Source organism: Sphaerodactylus townsendi, linkage group LG03 (genome assembly GCF_021028975.2).
Source record: "Sphaerodactylus townsendi isolate TG3544 linkage group LG03, MPM_Stown_v2.3, whole genome shotgun sequence".
In the NCBI taxonomy this organism is placed as follows: domain Eukaryota; kingdom Metazoa; phylum Chordata; class Lepidosauria; order Squamata; family Sphaerodactylidae; genus Sphaerodactylus; species Sphaerodactylus townsendi.
This window is the reverse complement of record NC_059427.1, coordinates 165,715,905-165,736,770: the sequence shown is the minus strand read 5'-3', so window position 1 is coordinate 165,736,770 and position 20,866 is coordinate 165,715,905. Positions and strand designations below refer to the sequence as shown.

The following is a 20,866-nucleotide window of genomic DNA, read 5'->3' as shown; positions in this document are numbered from 1 at the left end:
TAATAGTGTGCCATAGCCATATACTAGAATTGTATCCACACATCATTGGATATTAAACTATTGTAATAATTTGGAATGAGCTGACATCTCCACATGGGGAAATCCAGTTGCAACTATTGCTGCAGGGCAACAATAATGCAATATCCAATGGTGTGTGGATGCAGCCCTGTTATGCCAGTGCACCACATCACCCTATCAAGCGGGCTCCTGGGTTGGCCTGCAGCTGTGGCGCCCACCTGGGCCGCCAGCTACTGAGCCCCACCCGCCGGCCTGCAGGGAGGGTGGGGGGCGGGACTCGGCGGTGGGCAGCTCGGGCGGGCGCTGCAACGGTAGGCCAGCTCCTGCCCTCCCCAGCTCCTGGGGGGCGGGAGCTGGCCTCCGTCCAGGGAGAGCAGCTTGGTTGGCGAGCAGTGCCTTGGCATGGGGGGGAGTCACCAGGTGTCGGCTAGGTTGCCACGCTGTGGGAGAGGCTGGGCAAGGGGACCTGGCTGGCGCCCCCCACATGATGAAACAGCACGTGCCTGGGGGACGTGGGATATCCCTGTGGTAAATGGCCATCTCTAGTGCCTGCTGCAATCTCTCTTGTTCTCAAGAGCTGCAGATGTAGGTGGGAAAACAATTTTTGTATACTGTAACTTTAACATTTGAGGACCCGATGGGCACGATTCTCTTCTGTCATTGAATCTGGTTCACCTGGGTCAAGAGTTGCCAGCCTGTGACATGAGAACCACATGCAGTGGGGCTCAGTGGGACACTGTCAGACAATCTTATGATACAGAGCGGGGGTCAGCGACTGTAGGCATCTTGGCCAAATCCTGCCCACCAAGAGGTGCTGCCTAATTGGCCACAAATTAAAGATGACAGAGTTACAGACAAAATGATCCTACTGGCAGTCCACATGTAGGGCGAAGTAAGAGCTGAAACGTAGATTCCCCCAACTCTGACTCCCTTCACATTCTTCTCAAAATGGCCATTCATGAAAGGGTCTTAAAGTCAGATGTTTTTCTTGCAGGATTTCCAGTTCTGTAGACCAAAAGTGTGAGAGTTTTTTTTTTTAAAAAAAAGATGTCAGGGGCCCTTTCCCCACTTACCTTAAGCCCCACGCTACTCTCCTAAAGTAGTGCGGGGTCCAGCTGCACTCCCCACTTCAGGGGCGACGAGAACGCAGCCGCCCCGAAGCTGCCTCTCTCGCGCCCCCAGCGCGTGTAATTCCTGGCGCCTTTTCAAATGGCGCCTTTTGATGACCCCGCACAGAGGCGGGAGATGGGTAAGGCGGTATGGCAGGCGCCAGGAATTGCGGGCGCTGGGAATTGCACGCAGCAACCCTCCGACAAAGGTAAGTAGGGAAAGGGCCAGTGAGGACACCCCTGATACACCTGGAGGAGAACATTTGAGCAAGACCTGAAGGCACTGAATTTTGCATGGGACGAGGCTTAACACACTCGCCCAAGACCGGAACTGCTGGAGAGCACTTATGGCCCGATATGCTACATAGCATGGCAGGATCTAACTAACTTTATATTTGCTGGCTTTGTCACATTTTTATTGCTCCATATTTTTGGTAAGCTACTTGAACATCCGCATTCAGAAAATGAGACCGAAATGTCAGCAAATGGTAACAACTGGGAGCAGAGGGTTGCATGGAGCTAGAGTGCGCTTTAGGGTGGCGCTAACACTTTGGACTTAACTTCTACGAACACTTTCTTGAAAAAAAGATTGGCTGCAGTTAACACAGGAGATAACGATCTTGGTAACGCAGTCCCTAAAACGCTCCCAAGAAACCACGTGTAAACGGAAATACAACTTCTGTGCTCAGACTAGCAGAGGGGAACAAGTCTGGGAGAAGGGCATTTTCTGGGATAATGGAATGAGTTTCTTTAGATGGCTCATTTAGTGTCTTTAAAAACGGCAGATGCCTTTCTAAGTGCGAGGCTGTTTTCGATCACAGCGTTTACAACTTTTAGACAACCTTTCCCCCCCATTTTGCTGTTTTAATGTGTGTTTTGGCGCTTTTTAAAATCAGGGTTTCAACTATAAAGTGGATTTCAACTCAAAAAGGATTTCAACTTTAATGGAAAACTGAGGGATGGTACGACAGGATACAATTTGTCAAAATAAAATAAAATAAAATAAACCTAGCCATTGCTTGACTAAACCTTACCTTCTACAAGGGCCATTTTCTGGAAGTCCGGGCCTGTTGTACTCTGGTTGCTAAGCAACTCATATTGGAAACTGGCAGTCCTGCGGCTGATGTCCTGCTGGGGGCTGGCTTGTAAGAAAAGGGCCACCCGTTCAGGGGTGCGGGTGCTAAAGCAGGACACCTGGCGCAGGCGGGGCTCCTCGGCCTCGCTCACTAGCAGATGAAGCTGCCCATCCCATTCCACGTAGATGTTGGCGCCTTGAAAGTGGCTGGAGGGCTTGATGCAGACGGTGGTGGGTCGGGCAGTTGATAGGTTGGGCTCCAAGATGACCCGGAGGGCTCTGGCTGGGTACATCCACTCGAGGGAGCCCTCGGTGCAGCGGAGGTGAACCTGCTCTACCGCACGTGAATGGGGTTCCCAGCTCAAGCCACTGGAAAAAAAAATTGAGTGGGTGAAGAAGAGAATACATGGCAGAGGTGGGATCCAGCAGGTTCTCACAGGTTCCCGAGAGTAATTATTTGTGTGTGCCGAGAGGGGCTTACTAATAGGTGATTTTGCCACGTGATTTTTGCCTAAGTTACGCCCCTCCTCTCAGCAGTAGCACACAGAACTTGAAGCAGTCTAGCAGGAGGTGCACCGGCATGCGTGGCAGCTTGCGCCTGCGTGCATTCGTTTCCCGCCCAAGGACCGGCGCAGCGGCTGCGTCCTTGCCACAGCCCCACCCAGCAATGCCCTGCCCCCGGAATGCCCGGCCACGCCCCTGTCGGGCCCCGCCCAGCCCCATTGGCGCTATGCCACAGTTTGAATCCCACCACCATGGGAACCTGTTACTAAAATTTTTGGATCCCACCACTGATACAAAGGGTACTTAGGGAATTACAATTTGATGACCAAGTTAACCAACTCCAGGGCTCTAAGAACTGCTGAAACATACCAATTAACTCAGATGTTGGGTATTTTTCCCCTACCTACTGCAGTGATAGTGGGGAACTTTTCTTTCTGTGCCACTTTGAAGATGTGAGGCCTCTTGCCAGGGCCAAAGTAGATGTGACTCACAAAATGGCTGCATCTGTACAGTATTGGGAATATGCACTTCGGATGTTATTATTATTTATTTGATTTTTGGGCCCCACCTTTCCCTTCGAGACAGGCTCAGGGTGGTTCACATCAGTCATCTGGATCCATGGGAAATCTGGCCATATCCTCACAGTACAGATCTGCCAACACTAATTCACTCCAATCCACACAATTATTATTTACTTATTTATTTATTTATTTATTTATTTATTTATTTATTATATTTATACCCTGCCCATTCCTGACCAAAGCTGGGCTCAGGGGTGGCGGCTTACGTGCAAAATTAAAACTGCAGTTTTGATAATATAATATAAATTAGTATCAAAACCTAACATCTATGATGGTAGATTATTTGATTTGTTAAAAAAACCCTGTCTATAATTTATTTCAACCCCCCCCCCAAAAAAAAAAAAAAAAAAACCCTGGAGGTTTAAGTGTTTGCAAAGGAAATATCATCGGGTGACATCAGTAAACAGGTTTGGGTTTCAGATGTGTAAACATATGCCAAGTGTGAGTCGAATTTCTCTTAACTGGATAGATGTATCCAGCATCCTAGGTCAGTGATAGCGAACCTTTTCAAGACCGAGTACCCAAATTGCAACTCAAAACCCACTTTTTATCGCAAAATGCCAACACGGCAATTTAACCTGAATACTGAGGTTTTAGTTTAGAAAAAACGGTTGGCTCTGAGGCATGCATTACTCAGGAGTAAGCTTGGTGGTAGTCGGCGGCTTTGCTTTGAAGCAACCGTGCAACTCTTCCAACGGGTGAATCACGAACCTAGGAGGGTTTATTCAGAAGCAAGCCCCATTGCCAGCAACCGAGCTTATTCCCAGGTAAAGAATCACGCTTTAGTTCTTCGCATGAAAATCAGTGGGGTTTAACAGCGCTTAACAGGGTTACCTACCCTGCTTCCCCAAAACTAGGTCATAGGTTTAATGCTAATAATCGAGCCCAAGCTGACCCCAGGCCAGCCCTAGATGTGCGCTGGGGGGGGAACACTCCTGTTCTGAGCTAGTGCTTACAAGAGAGGGCTCTGAGTGCCACCTCTGGCACCCGTGCCATAGGTTCGCCACCATTGTCCTAGGTTATAAATGCAGACTTGGACATCACACCACCTTGAGCCCTGAAAAGCAGCTATAAAATATTTTAAGTAAGGGCATTGGGGCAAATTGTGTATTGCATCAAATGGATGGTCAGAAACAACGTGCCACTCAACAGAGGAGCAAAGAGACTGAATCAAAGGCTCATTCCGCACATGCAGAATCATGCACTTTCAAACTGCTTTCAGTGCTCTTTGAGGCTGTGCGGAATGGCAAAATCCACTTGCAAACAGTTGTGAAAGTGGTTTGAAAACGCATTATTTTGCATGTGCGGAAGGGGCCAAAGGTAACTGAGACAGTGTTTATCCAGGTATGCATTTATCTTTGGACTGCCGACACAGAAAGAGCTACGGTTGATGTTACAGTGAATCCTGTTTAATTTCTGGTTAGATTTAAGCACATCCTTCTTCCCAGGAGCACTGGATAACATATAAGGGATTAGTTTCATCCTCACAAAAACCCTGTGAGGTAGGTTATGTTGGCCCAATGTTGCCCAGTGGGTTTTTTGCAGAGTGGGAACTTGGATCCTAGGTGTTCCCAGGTCTAGTCTATCACTCCATAGACTAAACGAGTTATCCCCAACATGGTGCCTGTGTCTGTTGATGTATTTTATGTACTCACTTCCTGTTTTCCCAAAACATAATTCCTTCCTCAAAGCAAAACAGATAACCCCGGCTTTCTTCCATCTCTTTGCAGTACATTCTTCAAAAGAATTCAGGAAGTATGACTTTTCTGTCTGCGGGGAGCATCCACACAGAAACAGTTGTTTTCATCACAGAAGGATGCTGGGCTTGGATCCTCCTGATATAGGGTGATTTGACCCCCATGGCGGCCATTTTAGGGCAGTAGCCAGCAAAACATTCTCAACATATATATCTTGTTTATATCTTGTTTATAGAAGTGTATTTTGATTATTTTATATATGATTTTATGTTGTACACCGCCCAGAGCCCTTCAGGGATGGGGCGGTATACTAAATTAAATTAAAGTAAATTAATAATAATAATAATAATAATAATAATAATAATAATAATAATAATAATAATAATAATAATAATAATAATAATAATAAAGTGTCCATTGACTGAACAAGATTAGGGACTACACCATATTGGCTATTTCCACACAGATTCCACACCAGGTTTGATGGTGTGAGAAAGTATGTTTTTTCCTGTTTTCCCACAACACTGTGGCACATTTGTGGTGTCGTGGTTAAGAGTGGCAGCCTCTGATTTTGAGAAGCAGGTTTGATTCCTCACTCCTCCACTTGCCTTATGCCATTAAAGGTTATTTGTATCTATCTGTATGTATCCTCCATATGAAGCCTGCTGGGCCATTCAGTTCTCTCGGAACTCTCTCAGCCCCACCTACCACAGAAGGTGCCTGTCGTGGATGAGAGGAAGGGAATGTGATTGTAAGCTACTTTGAGACTCCTTGAGGTTGAAAAAAGAGGAGGTGTAAAAACCTACTCTTCTCCTCCTCCTGGGGTTTCCCAAATTGTTCTCCAATCCTTCCCAAAGTTTTTTCTCTAATTTTTTTCTCCTGCCTTTTAAAAAAGTTTTAAGAAAGATTACAGCAACGCCACAGGTGGCTGTCATGTGGGTAGGAAAATCTGGATTTTCCAGTCCTGTCAATATGGCAGCCATTTTCCCTGCCCATCCTCATGGTGACCATTTCTTCTAGCAGTCACCAGCAGGATTTTTTTGCTTTTTAAAATTAGCAATTTAATGTTATATTTTTATAGCAATACCTCAATCTGTCAGTTTTTTTTCATTTCTCAGCTTTCGTTTTTTTTCAAAAAAAGTCTCTAGCCTCTTTCATTGCAGAGTTATAAGGGGAAATGCATGTCTTTACAACTTAAGCAGGTAGAGACAATGAAGCGGGGAATTCATACAAACTGACGTAGGACTGTTATTTTGTTCTTACTATATAATGATTTTCAATTGCTGATTTCAAAAAAGTGAAAAGCACAATTAGCTGTCAAGCATGTTTTTTGAATATCTAATATTTGAAGCCAACATCAAATATGATAATACATTTTATTTGCTAATGCCTTGGCCTGTACATATTGAAGACATGTCTACTTTTAATAAATAAATTCATTCACTCAGTCCAGTAAATATACTTTTGTACTTGTAAGCATTCGGTTCTGTTAAGCTAACAATTAATCATAATTAGCATTTTAAGAACAACACACTTTAATTACTGCACAAATTTAGGACATGATCCACAGTTAGGTTTTTGTAAATTCATTTCAGACAGACAATCATAAAATCACTCACACTGAAATTTCATGAGGTTTAAGCCAGCAAGTAGGACTATTCAATGTTATTCAGGTTTATTACATATTAAAAGTGTTTTTAGGATTAGTCTTTAAAGTTGGACAAGAGTTTCCCCTGAGATTTCCCCATGCTCAGAAACCTAACTTTAAAATGTACAAAATTCAGATTAGTTTTGTTCCGTTTCTAGAAACTGTGGTGAATTATAAAACAATTATGTCCCTCTGTCAATGAGAATGAATAGAACAGACTGTTTGAATTTCTCATTGGGAGGCCAACTGACAGACAACCCAAACACAGTTAATGTAAGGAGGGTTGATTCTAGCACAAGTAACAGAGGTGAAGTTTCCTCCTCGTATCCATCTTTAAGGTGGTACCCACAGTCCCTTGGATACTGCACTATCCTGAGCTGTAGCCATCGTTCCCAACTGAATTTTCCTCCTGGGACAACAGCAAAACCCAACAGGTGAATGATTGCGGTAAAGTGCACTGACAGCACACTATTCAATGATAGGGGCATGTCGCCAGATCCCTGTCTTTTTTGCATCGTCATATGACACCCACACTCTGCCTGCTTACCTGCCCTTCCAGCTGCAGTAGTCCGCAGGGCATGGCTGTAGCACCAACCAGAGCTGCAGGAGAGACAGCACCAAGAGCCTGCTCCAGACCTCCCGCCACAGGGACATAAGGCAGTTTTTGCGGCCTCAGCTAGAGCAGCCAGGGCAAAAAGAAAGGCAGACTCCCTCCTGCGAGACAAGCTGGGCCCTTTGCGAAAAGGGGTGTGTGGAGAGAGTGGCGTCTGCTGGATGCAGACAGGCCTGAATGGCTGGCCCTCCTATGCCGCCACCCCCCCCCCCACACACACACATCTTAAGGAGCGTGATCTGCGGCTGAGTTGACAGATGTCCCTTATTTTTTTTCCAAATGCTCTCCTTATTCCACAGCTTCGCAGCCCAGCATCAAACATGATGCGACGGATCTTTCTTTCAGAATAACCCCCTCCCAAAATGTGCACGGGAGATTGTTAATAAGAGTCTTGGGGTACCTTGGAGAGCAATATGAACAAAAATCTGGTGGAGTACAAAAACTGATCACCGTGTGAAAGTGTTTTTAGAAACAACGGACAAAAAGGTGACTGGAAACGTTTCCACAAACCAAATGGGGGGAAATAGAGCAAAACTCCACAGAGGAAATGTTTTATTGTCAACCTGGAAACGTTGAAAGTGACTTGTGAGGAAAAGGTCTGTGCCTACTTATCCGCTGTGTGGAAGTCTGCTATTGCAAAAATAAACAGTGTTCCTGTGGCACCTTAAAGACGGAAGAAATGTATGTTCCAGAATAATTTTTTGGGCCTACATCCCTCTTCTTTAGATGCTACGAGTGGGGATCTTGTAACAGCAGCTGAACAAAATGTTAAACTACCAAAGTTTCTGCTGGAATAAAATGTTGCTCTTCAAGGTACAAGCTGGTCACTGTACTCCTGGCTGCTTCAAGAAACGAGCATTCTATCATAAACTGTGCACTTTAATACAAAAGTGCAGTGCAATAAAGAGAAACCAAATAACAAAAAACAATATATACAACGTACAAAATTCTGTTTCTAAACCCCCTGGTAATGAATGAATACATCCTAGGCAGCATTTGGTTGTGGTAACGTTTCCAGCTGCCTTTTTGTCCATTGTTTAGAAACAGGACAAACATCACAAACAGGCCACGCTGTGAATCCCGGGACTGATTTGAGGCAAGTGCGGTAATAGTCTTCGTATGGTATTCTGCTGAGGAAGCCGTTAGTTGAAAACATGGAGATTTACCGTTTTGGAAGTGGACGGCTTATTGTTACATTACTGCTTCCCTTTATATGTAATTGCCTGGCAGGTCGTTTTGGGAATCTTCTTTGCGGGAGTCCTAATGCAATGCAGCATTTTTACTATCAGTGTGCTCAGGAACGAAACTTGACATACTGCATTATAGCAGCATTTGGAACGGATGATGCTTGGTACAATATATGTCGTGTATTGTAATTTGTTATTTGGTTTCTCTTTGTTGCACTGCACTTTTGTATTAAATTGCACAGTTTATGATAGAGTGCTGGTTTCTTGAAGCAGCCAGAAGTACAGCTTGTACCCCTTCCTTCCTTCCTTCCTTCCTTCCTTCCTTCCTTCCTTCCTTCCTTCCTTCCTTCCTTCCTTCCTTCCTTCCTTCCTTCCTTCCTTCCTTCCTTCCTTCCTTCCTTCCTTCCTTCCTTCCTTTTATATACCACCCTCCTCCTAGAGCAACATTATATTCCAGCAGAAAGTTTGGTGGTTTAACATTTTCTTTGGAAGAAATCCCCACTCGGAGTGTCTGAAGAAGAGGGCTGTGGACCCAAGAAACTATTCTAGAACATAAATTTCTTTAGTCTTTAATGTGTCACAAGAACACTGTTTATTTCTGCAGTAGTGGACTACTATGCAATAGCAGATCAATAGGCACAGGCCTTCTTCACACAAGTCACTTTCAATGTTTCCAGGATGACAATAAAATGTTTCCTTCGTGGAATTCTGCACTGTATCCCCCCCTTTGGTTGTGGAAACATTTCCAGCCACCTTCTTGTCCTTTGTTTCTAAAAACCCTGTTAACAGCGATGCTTTTTGCTGAAATTTCAGAGCCAGCTTCCCTCACAGTGCAATCATAACGAAACACTTTTCCCCTGCCCAAATGGCCAGCTGTTTTCCATGCCTACTGTGCAATTGCCAAATCTCCTATTGTGCGTCTGCACAGCCATTTTTCTGTACCTCACCTTGCTGCTTGGCCCCTCCTCTTAAATTTTAAGTTAATTGCCTTCCTCTCTCTCTCTCCCACCCCCCTACATTTTGCAGATCAACAAACCAATGACTATGAATCATCACTGTGGGGCATGCATGAAAAGAAGCTAAAAAAATGGCGCGCTGGAAATGTTCGGAGGAGAGGAATACGGACAAAATCATGGTAAATGATGGCGTTGAAAGCATCTTCCAAGTGCCAGCATGGTGTAATGGTTAAGAACAGCTGGATTCTAATCTGGAGAACTGGGTATGATTCTGCACTCCTCCACCTGAGTGGCAGAGGCTTATCTGGTGAACCAGATGTGTTTCCGCACTCCTACATTCCTGCTGGGTGACCTTGGGCCAGTCACAGTTCTTCAGAACTCTCGCAGCCCCACCTACCTGACAAGGTGTCTGCAGTGGGCAGAGGAAGGGAAAGGAGCTTGTAAGCCACCTTGAGTCTCCTTACAGGAGAGAAAGGTAGGTTATAAATCCAAACTCCTCCTCCTCTTCCTCCACCTCTTCTGCAGTAGGTATGGTGCGCAGAAAAGATTATTAGATGCCTTGTCCATTTATATCATTGAATATTCGCTGTCAATGGAGCATGATTCTAAACTCTTTTCCTGTAACAAGTTACTGTACTATGAATGTGATGATCATTGCTATTTTCAATTTTTCCCAGCGGTAACAAGAACATAAGAACATAAGAAAGAGCCTGCTGGATCAGACCAGAGTCCATCTAGTCCAGCACTCTGCTACTTGCAGTGGCCCACCAGGTGCCTTTGGGAGCTCACATGCAGACTGTGGAAGAAATGGCCTTCTGCGGCTCTTGCTCCCAAGCACCTGGTCTGCTAAGGCATTTGCAATCTCAGATCAAAGAGGATCAAGATTGGTAGCCAGAGATCGACTTCTCCTCCATAAATCTGTCCAAGCCCCTTTTAAAGCTATCCAGGTTAGTGGCCATCACCACCTCCTGTGGCAGCATATTCCAAACACCAATCACACGTTGCTGCGTGAAGAAACAAGAGTGAGAAGAGTGGAAAGTGAGAAGCACACATGGGGCAAGAAGCAGCGCTTTGGGACAAGAAATCTTGTCCCTACGTGCCTCCTCTCTCAGCACGCTACAAAGAGGAAGCTCGTTGGGACAAGATTGCTTGCCCCAACTCGCCTGCGCTCTGCGTGCACCATAAAGAGGAAGTTGGGGCAAGAAATCTTGTCCCAACGAGCTTCCTCTTTGTAGCGTGCCGAGAGAGGAGCTTCTGGTCCCACCGTGCGCCCCAGGCCTACGAGTCCTGGAAAAATTCTATTTATCTGATCAATTCATCTCACAAGTTATCTGCAATAAATTTGATGTTTTGGTTTCGTTGGAGATGTAACCTTTTGATCTGACGTAACCCTTTGATCTGAATTTCTGTGGAATTATTGTAATTTTAAACACTTAACGTTGTTTTTAACATTATTTCTTTAAGCACTGTGCAATAAAGACATGTCGTATTTGTCGTATTAATTTTCGCCATTCTTTTTGCTGGGGTCAACCATCGGCATGCTTGGTGTGATGATGTCACTTCCACGTCTAATTGGAAATGCTGGCATCAGGCCAGGATGCTCTTGCATTGCTGTGCATGCTCTTTTCAAATACCTCCTGCACAAAAGCAGCAATAATATCAAGGGTTCCTACCAGGGAGGCATGGAAATGAGTGGCCTGACTTCCCTGAATACAACTAGGTTGGAAGGGCTGTTGGGAGCAGATGCTTTAAAGACTATCATTTATTAGCCTGTTATAAGTTGCTCTACTACTACTACTACTACTACTACTACTACTACTACTACTACTACTACTACTACTACTACTACTACTACTACTACTACTACTACGAGGAGGAGGAGGAGGAGGAGCAGCAGCAGTGGCGTAGGAGGTTAAGAGCTCGTGTATCTAATCTGGAGGAACCGGGTTTGATTCCCAGCTCTGCCGCCTGAGCTGTGGAGGCTTATCTGGGGAATTCAGATTAGCCTGTACACTCCCACACATGCCAGCTGGGTGACCTTGGGCTAGTCACAGCTGCTCGAAGACTCTCAGCCCTGCCCACCTCATGGGGTGTTTGTTGTGAGGGGGGAAGGGCAAGGAAATTGTATGAGATCCCTTTGAGTCCACTTGAAGGAGAGAAAGGGGGGATATAAATCCAAACTCCTCCTCCTCCTCCTCCTCCTCCTCCTCCTCCTCCTCCTCCTCCTCCTCCTCTTCTTCTTCTTCTTCTTCTTCTTCTTCTTCTTCTTCTTCTACTACTACTACTACTACTACTACTACTACTACTACTACTACTACATTATTTCCAAGTTCCCCTTATGGGCTCAGGGTGGCTTCCAACACAACAACAATTTCAATAAAATCATGATTAAAACTGTTCCAGATTCACATGGTGACTGCAATTTAATAAGTGCTATAAAATTCCTGATTTCAACACCCTACAAAATATGGAAAAATAGAACCCAAATACAGGGGGGGAAAAGGAAAACGGAAAACTGAGAAAAAAAGCTTATTTAACAAACCTTTCTGGAGTGTCTCTCCTAGTATATTCCCCAAAGAGCACTTAGATCTGTGAATAATAACTTTCTGGTGGTCCCTGGCTCAAAAGAAGTTCAACTAGCTTCAACCAGGGTCAGGGCATTTTAGGCTCTGGCCCCAGGCTGGTGGTGTTACCCATGGATTCCCAGAAATCCATTTTCCTATGGTATATGCCTTGCTAAGCCTTAAATAGAGATATATGTTGGTATCAATAAAGAATGTGTGAAGTTTATGATTCCCCTCCTTATCCCCCTCAAACTGTTTGTGTACCCCCTCTAGAATAAATATTGTGAACCCCCTTTAGAATAAAGATTAAATATAAACCCCTGCATGTAACCTAGATAGAGCTTTCATCCCATTTCTATGATGTGTGATATAGCTTGAAAGTTATGTTGTAGATTCCTTGATATTATACTGATATTGTTTTGCTTATTACCCATGTGTGTATGTTGTAAAAATGTCTTGCTGGGGTTATCTCTCCCCAATATATAAGCATGTTGTTATAAGGTTAAGAGATTCTATAGAGTTACTTTAAGTGATAGACAAGAAGAGAAATGGATTAGAAATATTCTTCTTACTTTACTGTATTAATAGAAGAAGCCTCTTAGGATTTTAGTAGTTTTATTTTAGCTAGGTAACAAGGAAGTAGATCAGAAAATGAAAAGTAAGGACAACTCCTTCTTACAATCTGATAAGTCTGTCAACCTCAACAAAAGACCTTTTGGACTTACAAGGTGTGCCTTGGCTGTTTGAAGGACATCACCCTACTTCCCATTGGACTATTTGAATTTTCACTGAAGAGGATCTCAAGATTCATTGGCAGCCTTTTCTTCTGGGACTTAATCCCATCAGCAAAAATAAAAGACTGTCTTCCTCCTCTTTGTTTTAGATTGTCTGTATTATGTGGCAGGGGACTGCCCCCTTCCCCCTCTGATTGGGTAAAAAACTGTATAAAAAGGGCTGTGTTTCGTTCTGTAGTGGGCAGTCTGGCCTGGAAAGAGCTTGAAATCACAATAAAGAACCTCTGCTCTGAAGGCAGCCTGCCTCAGCATCTGCTCACTGCTGCCAAATCTGAAATCACTCTGAAATCACTATTGCTCATTGCTGACAAAGCTGAAATCACTCTGAAATCACTTTCTAGTTACCCCGGCAGTGGGTAACAGTGGAACGCTTTGCCCAATGAGCCCAGGGTCCTGTGGGACCTTAGGCAGTTCCATAGGGCCTGTAAAACAGGCATAGAGTTGAGGCAGCCATGATACCATCTGGCCTCCCCACTTCCTCCTTTCCATCAAGTCCACCATCAATCTCTTGAAGGTATTGAATATTATTATTTACCACTGTACTGTGACTGTCAACATTGTACATTATAGGAATTTCTGAATACAGCAGAACCTCGGTTTTCGTTGGTAATCTGTACGAAAAGAATCGATGAAAACCAAAACCAATGAAAACCGAGGCAAACTTTTCCATAGGAATCAATGTAAATCCAATCAATCCGTTCTAGGCACTCCCAAAAACATACCAAAACCACATTTTTTTGGTGAATAAACATAGTGTTTAATGCTGAAAACAGTAACAAACAATAACACTAGGACCAGCTTCAGAGCCAGTGGACCAATGTCACCCCAGAAAGCTGTCCCAAGAGGTCTGTTTCTGACGCCTCTTTAAGATTTGTCTGAAACGGGGCAAGACATTGTCATTAACCAAGTTGCAGACACAGCTTTGTCCGGGTGATTTTTCTCCACAAACCCCTGCACCTTACTGCAAATGGATGAAAACCGAGGCAAATCGATGAAAACAGAGACAAATTTTTCACTGAAAAAGTCGATGAAAACCGAAACCGATGAAAACCTAAGGCAATGAAAACCGAGGTTCCACTGTGTTTCAATGTTTTATACTGTTATTATATTGTTGTTTGGAATGTTGCGAGCTGCCCCAAGCCTGAAAGGGGAAGTGCATATTAAATTTAACAAACTAAACTAAACTAATAGTTTACCAGGTTGGCTGTCTGGCTAACAGTGCATTCCTGAGCAGATAGTTTCAAGTGGGTAGCCATGTTGGTCATGTCCAGTAACACCTTAAAGACCAAGAAGGTTTCCAGAGTATAAGCTTTCAAGAGTCAGCAGTACAAGGCACTTGTAGCACTGGATTCGAATCTTGTCCAAAGCAGAGTTACACCGTACTAAATCCATTAAATTTGTTGGGTTTTAAAGGGTGCAACCCTGTTTAGCATTGTACTGTTACCCTTGTATGTAGTTGCTAGGACAACTTACCTTGATCCTCCTTGATCTCAGATTGCAAATGTCTTAGCAGACCAGGGGCTCAGGAGCAGCAGCAGCAGAAGGCCATTGCTTTCACATCCTGCCTGTGAGCTCCCAAACGCACCTGGTGGGCCACTGCGAGTAGCAGAGTGCTGGACTAGATGGACTCTGGTCTGATCCAGCAGGCCAGTTCTTATGTTCTTATGTACCTCACTGCTAAAACAGAGAGGATATTGTTTCAGTGTTTTTCAAAATTCACCGCCTCATAGCGCAACACCAGCAAAAATGAACTGCAGCTCAACCTCATTGCAAGCAACGGAATGATCACAAAGGCTTTGGTTGTGAGTAACTTAACTTTTTCTAGATTATGGCAATTTGTCCATGACTTGACTTCAACATCTGGTAAGCCTAGCCTGGATGGCTTTCATAACTGGGCTTGGACAGATCATACTAAGTTTGCCTCTGGGCTTGAAATTATAGGAACCCATGGTTCAGAGTAGTAGACTGCAGAACTCAGTCCAAGCTCTGCTCACAACCTGAGTTCGATCTTGATGAAAGCCAGTTTTCGGTTGCTGGCTCAAAGTTGATTCAGCCTTCAATCCTCCCAAGATCGGTAAAGTGAGTACCCAGTTTGCTTGTAGTCGACTGGGAAAGGCAATGGCAAACCACTCCGTAAACATACTCATAAACGTTGTGATTTGGCATCACCCCATGGGTCAGGAGTGACCTGGTGGAGCCCTAACCTTAACTTTTTGCCTTGAAACTTTAGGACAGTTTTGAAATCTGCAGCGCGCTATTGAAGCCACGACCGCTGATAACCAGGGACTCCATTCTGTCCCATAAGGCTCTTTTCTTAGCCCTTCTGGCTCTTGCTGACGACTAATGAGGAGACAACTTCCTTTTGTCTCACAATAAAAATATCTTAAAGTGATTAATAAGGCTTTCTCACTGCACTTTAAGAGCCAACAAAACAGAATCTTGTCAGGGTAATCAAAGCAAACATTGAATGACTGATGGACACTCAATGGCTTTAACTTTTGCATTCAGGATCACCTTTCAGGGGTCCGTGCACAAGAAAGCACCGGGGCCTGGCGATTATCATGCTAAAAACTTGCTCTGTGCCCGCCAATAATTAGATTTCTATATGCATTGCCCTTCTTTATTTTCAATGCGCGACATGAAGAGCTGCTCTTTTGAGGGTCTGAAGGAGCGGGGCTTCTTTTCGCCGAGCCTTAAGCGTGGAATTGGGATTTTGCACTCTGGGCTGTCACAGTGGGTCTGTGCGCTGCTGGGTGGCGCATGCTAGGAGCTGCGAGCTATTGTTCTCCTCCCCTCAATGAGACAGGGCTCACGGCAGCAAGACTTGGAGGCCATCTGTTACCTTGCTGCTAGCAGAACATTCTCACATTGTCTATGGCTGTGCCGAAAGCTGGGAGCAGCCGTTGCGAGCCCTTGCGGATTCTGCAGCAAGAACTTTATGCTTTTGAGTTTTTTTGGGTAGGATTTTTTTGGCAGCTGGAAAAAGTAGGGCTTTTTCGACAGCTGGAAAAAGTTAAAGAAAAACCGATTTTAGATGTAAAGTCTGAACAAAGATATTTCTCTTACAAAGCAGCAAATCAACAATATTCAGGCAGTTAGACTTGATGAGACAGCATGCTGATTTATTAATTCAAATTCCATGTTTCTTGGTTGCCATTCCTCAAGAGTCCAAGGCCACAACTAATAAAAATACAAATTGAGAAATAAACAAGCTGCGACCTTAAAAGTCTTTTTTTTCCTGGCACATCCAATAGCTCTCCTTTTTATTTTGAAGTTATAACAACCTTCTGTTGATTTCCAAAGTAGTAATTGGGCCAGAGTCTCCCCTTAAGGTGGATTTAAAAGGAGACTCTGGGCTCTCTAGTCTAAATGACATTAAAAGTGATGCTGTTTCAGGGTGGATTCCCCCGCCCCCCCCCCAAAAACAGCATCACTTTTGATAGCGGAGTCAGAAGTGATTTTATTCCATTTCTGATCTTGCCTTTAAATAAAGATGGAACTATGTTTTATTTCTGTGTAAATTAGGTAGGAACAAACTGTATTAGGTAGAAAGTAGGAGTTATAGCTATCTTGTGTATTTGTGTCTGCATGGAACCTCCTTGGCTCAAGGCAGGAATCCACCCCTGCTCCACCTGGGCACGTCCCTTTTCATTTGTAAAAACCCTGAATGGACGGTGACAAAGGGGACCCCGGAAGAAGTGCCTCCATCTGCCTTAATCCCACCAGCAGGCAGATAAGGGTGCTGCTGTCGTTAGGTTTCGTTTCCTGGCCTCAAGCACCCAAAGGACTCTTTTGTGTTTTTCCCGCCTGTGCCTACGTCATTGCCTTACCCTGCTTCTGCTGGGAAATTCAAGAAGGAACTGCCCTCTGGACTCTAGTTGGTTGCTATGTATCTGTAAATGAATGGTTGTAGGCTGTCCTGTATTCCCCCAGATTCCCGGGCGGGAGAAAGTGTATTTAAGTTGCTAGGCAGTTACAGTTGCCGTGGTGTGGAGGTGCTGACACGTAGGTCAGCATCTCAATACAACCTTTTATTATTTCACTATACTCACTGTGTTGGGTCCCGTTTCTGTTCCCCTGCGCTGCCGAGAGCTGGTTGGTCTGAAGCTATTAAAAGTTACCAGGCAGCGTGGTAACACTTTCAATGTTGTTTAAACTAGGGAGCCCTGGGTGTGTTCAGATTTGTGAGTTGGGGCATGTTCTATAATGTGATGGTGACTTTGAGGTGACCTGGTGCAAGAAATTGTTCTGTGGTTGAAGTGAGAGAGGGTCACCTTTGGTTGTGGGGGGCCCACCGATACCAGGGAGGGCCCCCCCACAAAATTCAGATTTTGCACTGGGCTCCATTTTCCCTAGCTATGCCTCTGAGGCTCACTGGAAGATGATTGGTTCCTTCCCAGAATCACTAGGCATGGGCAAAGTAAAATACATACCTAGGAGGGGAATGAGGTGGCTCAAGACCCAAATGCCACTCGCCTGGGTCACGTGGGGGGCACATTTGGCCACCTGCTCGCTACTGCTGCTCACCCGCCCTGCTCAACACTCACTTGCATGCCCACCTACCCTGCTTGCCCACCCAGCTCACTGCTTTCTGCTTACCCCACCTGCCCATGGCTCATCTCAATTTGGGGAGGGGGTGCAATTTGGGGAGGCACAATCAGTACCAGGTGCCATTTCCTGCAGGTGCATCACCGTGTAAAGTTTCTCCCTGTGAGGACATCTCCCCAAATCACTAAGAACAAATACTTCAGTATTTAACATGTAGCAAGCAAAGCATTCCAACTGGTCAAGCTTAAACATGAATGTTCAAGTTGGGCATCGGAGAAAGGAACTGACTGAGCAAATTCCTGACCAGTTATGCAAAGAACCAGAGATATTTAACCTCCTCCATTTTGTGCTCCGTTTTGAGCCCAATATAAAATCGTAGATAGCTTTAGATCCACCACAAAGTATATTTAAAGGGGTATCGTTTTTTGTTCAGTTGTACTCCAATGCATAAACATGGTAAGTGCAGGAATATTAAATGCTTGAGGCAGGTGGTACTTGACACAGAAAGTTCATATTATTAAAAGCTTCCACTTTTCCAGTGTTTGTGACAGGAATAATGAAAGGGATACTGAGGGAAACAGAGGTGGGATCCAGCAGGTTCTCATAGGTTCCCGAGAGTAGGTTACTAATTATTTGTGTGTGCCGAGAGGGGGTTACTAATTGGCGATTTTGCCACGTGATTTTTGCCCTAGTTATGCCCCTCCTCTCAGCAGTAGCACACAGAACTTGAAGCAGTCTAGCAGGAGGTGCACCGCGTGCGTGGCAGCCTGCGCCTGCGTGCATTCGTTTCCCGCCCAAGGACCGGCGCAGCAGCTGAGTCTTTGCCACAGCCCCGCCCAGGAATGCCCCACCCCCAGAATGCCAGGCCACGCCCCCATCGTGCCCCGCCCAGCCCCACTGGCGCTACGCCACAGTTTGAATCCCACCACCATGGGAACCTGTTACTAAAATATTTGGATCCCACCACTGAGGGAAACTGTTTTTTGATGTATCGGCACCACAATTTCAGGGTATCATCTGGAAACTGTCCTGATGGGACCCCCCAAGTTTGGTGCAATTTGGTTTAGGAAATCCAAAGTTATGGACCCTCAAAGGGGGTGCCCCATCCCCCATTCTTTGCTAAGGAGATGGGGCTATCCTTTTGATGGTCCATAACTTTGCCCCCCCGAACCAAACTGCACCAAACTTGGGGGGGGGGGTCCCATCAGGACAGTCTCCAGATGATATCCTGAAATTTTGGTGCTGATACGTCCAAAAATGCACCCCCTGCAGGAACATCCCAGAAATTTGCCCAAGAATCTTTGTTTTGCATTGAGTTTTCTGTATTGCTGTCAATGGGAGTTGAAGGCTGGGGGCGGGCACATTTCTGAAGGCACAGTCTCAAAACTTTCATGGTCTCATCAGGAGACTGCCCTAATGATACCCCCCCAGGTTTGGTGCAGTTTGGTTCAGGGGGGCCAAAGTTATGGACCCTCAAAACTGTAGCCCCCATCTCCTATTAGCTTCCATTGGAAACAATTGGGGATGGGGGCACCCCCTTTGGGAGTCCATAACTTTGGACTCCTTGAACCAAACCTCACCAAACTTGGGGGGTAGCATAAGAACAGTCTCCTGATGATACGCTGAAATTTCGGTGCCGCTAGCCTAAAAACGGCACCCCCTGCAGGCCAAAAATGGAAAACCACTAAAAATACCCCAAAACGAACCCTGAATTTTGATGCTCCTCACAAGGTGGTGCCCTGGGCAGCTGCCCACCTTGCCCAATGGGCATTACGCCCCTAGTGGGTAGGATTTCAGAAACAATTTTGGGCTGTCACAGGACAGGGAGTGAGAAAGCTGCACTCTGCACATCGTTGGATCCACCCTGCTGATGTTTAATTATCGTTGCACCAAGTATCCTAGAGAAACATGCCCTGTCCTTTGAATGGAGGCTGGATGGGACACTACCAGGATAACGTGATCGACTTCCATACTCTGAAAATGTTCCATCTGCTTATTTCCACACATTAAGCCCCTGTTAAAGGACCACACATTTTTCACCAGGCTGAGGTGCGAAGTGGCAGAGGCAATCTCCATCCCACATTTAACATGCAAACCGGAGGAGACATGAACTAACACACAGGGGTCTTCTTGGGTCTGGTTTGACCCTTTAAGCTTCCGTGTTTCCATCTCGCCTTCCTTATCGGATGCCACCATGGCATCCTACACCGAGTTTGAGTTTCTCCTCACTTCAGACACAAGCTTTTTAATGAAGACAGTCCACACATATCCTCTGATGTCACTTAAATAGTGATGCCAAGCAGTTGAACAGTTGAAAAATTCCTATTGTAAGAAAAGAAAAAACGGACACTTCAGAAATGGTTAGAACAGTGTTGGGGAACCTTTTCGAGACCGAGTGCCCAAATTGCAACCCAAAACCCACTTTTTATCTCAAAGTGCCAACACGGCCATTTAACCTGAATACTGAGGTTTTAGTTTAGAAAAAATGGTTGGCTCAGAGCCGTGCGTTACTCGGGAGTAAGCTTGGTGGTAGTTGGTGGCTTTGCTTTGAAGCAACCATGTAACTCTTCCAATGGTGAATCACGACCCTAGGAGGGTTTACTCAGAAGCAAGCCCCATTGCCAGCAACTGAGCTTACTCCCAGATAAAGGATTGCGCTTTAGTTCTTTGCATGAAAATCAGTGAGGTTTAACAGCGTTTAACAGGATTACCTACACTGCTTCCCCAAAACTAGGTCTTAGGTTTAATACTAATAATCGAGCCCAGCGGCCCAGGCCAGTCTAGATGGGGGAGGGACTCTGATTGTGTGTGCCCACAGAGAGGGCTCTGAGTGCCACCTCTGGCACCCGTGCCATAGGTTCGCCATCACTCGGTTAGAATATATCTGGGAACAAGTGACACTTGATATTTTCAATATATTATCCAAAAATAAGACGTGGCAAGATAAACAGAATGAAATTTTGAAGATATGGATAATATACGTGGACTGGATGAAAGAAGCTCGAGTGGAGTAGAGAGAAATATAATAAGGAGAGAAAGGAAGAGGCTACAGAGAATGAGCTTACTGCTGTTTGTGTGACAAAACTATGAAGAAGTAATGGGGGGAGGGAGAACAGGGGGAAAAAGTATTGTTTGAAATGTATGAAGAAGGAAAATACTATAAAATATAAAATTCAAATAATACAATAATTTTTTTAAAAAAAAATTCCTATTGTTAGCACTGAGATGTTCTTGTGCTGAGATGTTCTTTTACTGTAAAATAAATATTTCTGTTTTAAAAAAGCAGTTCTGTGGCAGGGCTCGCATCTCTTCCATTTCTGGTGCACACCGGGAAGGAAATGTACCACCCACAATGTACTTTTGTTAATCGGAGGATGCTCAGTATTCTCCACGCTGGGCTGCTTTCAAAATTGACCCTGGTTCATCACAGAGATATTTTCTTCTTCAATACGGATAACGGCCAAGCACATTTCCAACCCGGTGGAATCTGTGGCCTCTCTTGCAATCGAAATCCAGTTAATTTCAAAATCATTCTGCCTTTGCAGGCAAAGAGAAAGGGAAAATCGGCACAG

General features: G+C 44.9%; 1 protein-coding gene across 2 annotated transcripts in view; it reads right to left on the bottom strand.

The window, feature by feature from the left end:
* The window catches only part of LOC125430207 (meteorin-like protein), a 32,724-nt gene extending 24,105 nt beyond the window's left edge, over window positions 1-8,619 (bottom strand). The window contains exons 1-2 of one of the 2 annotated variants that reach the window (XM_048492036.1): window positions 7,180-8,619; window positions 2,162-2,571 (exon numbers count right to left, since the gene is read on the bottom strand). In XM_048492036.1, the coding sequence (XP_048347993.1) occupies window positions 2,162-2,571; window positions 7,180-7,286 (517 nt within the window). In that variant the 5' untranslated portion in view covers window positions 7,287-8,619. The remainder of the gene's footprint in view (window positions 1-2,161; window positions 2,572-7,179) is intronic. The other variant, XM_048492035.1, reaches the window with a different exon arrangement.
* Between the last annotated feature and the right edge of the window lie 12,247 nt (window positions 8,620-20,866).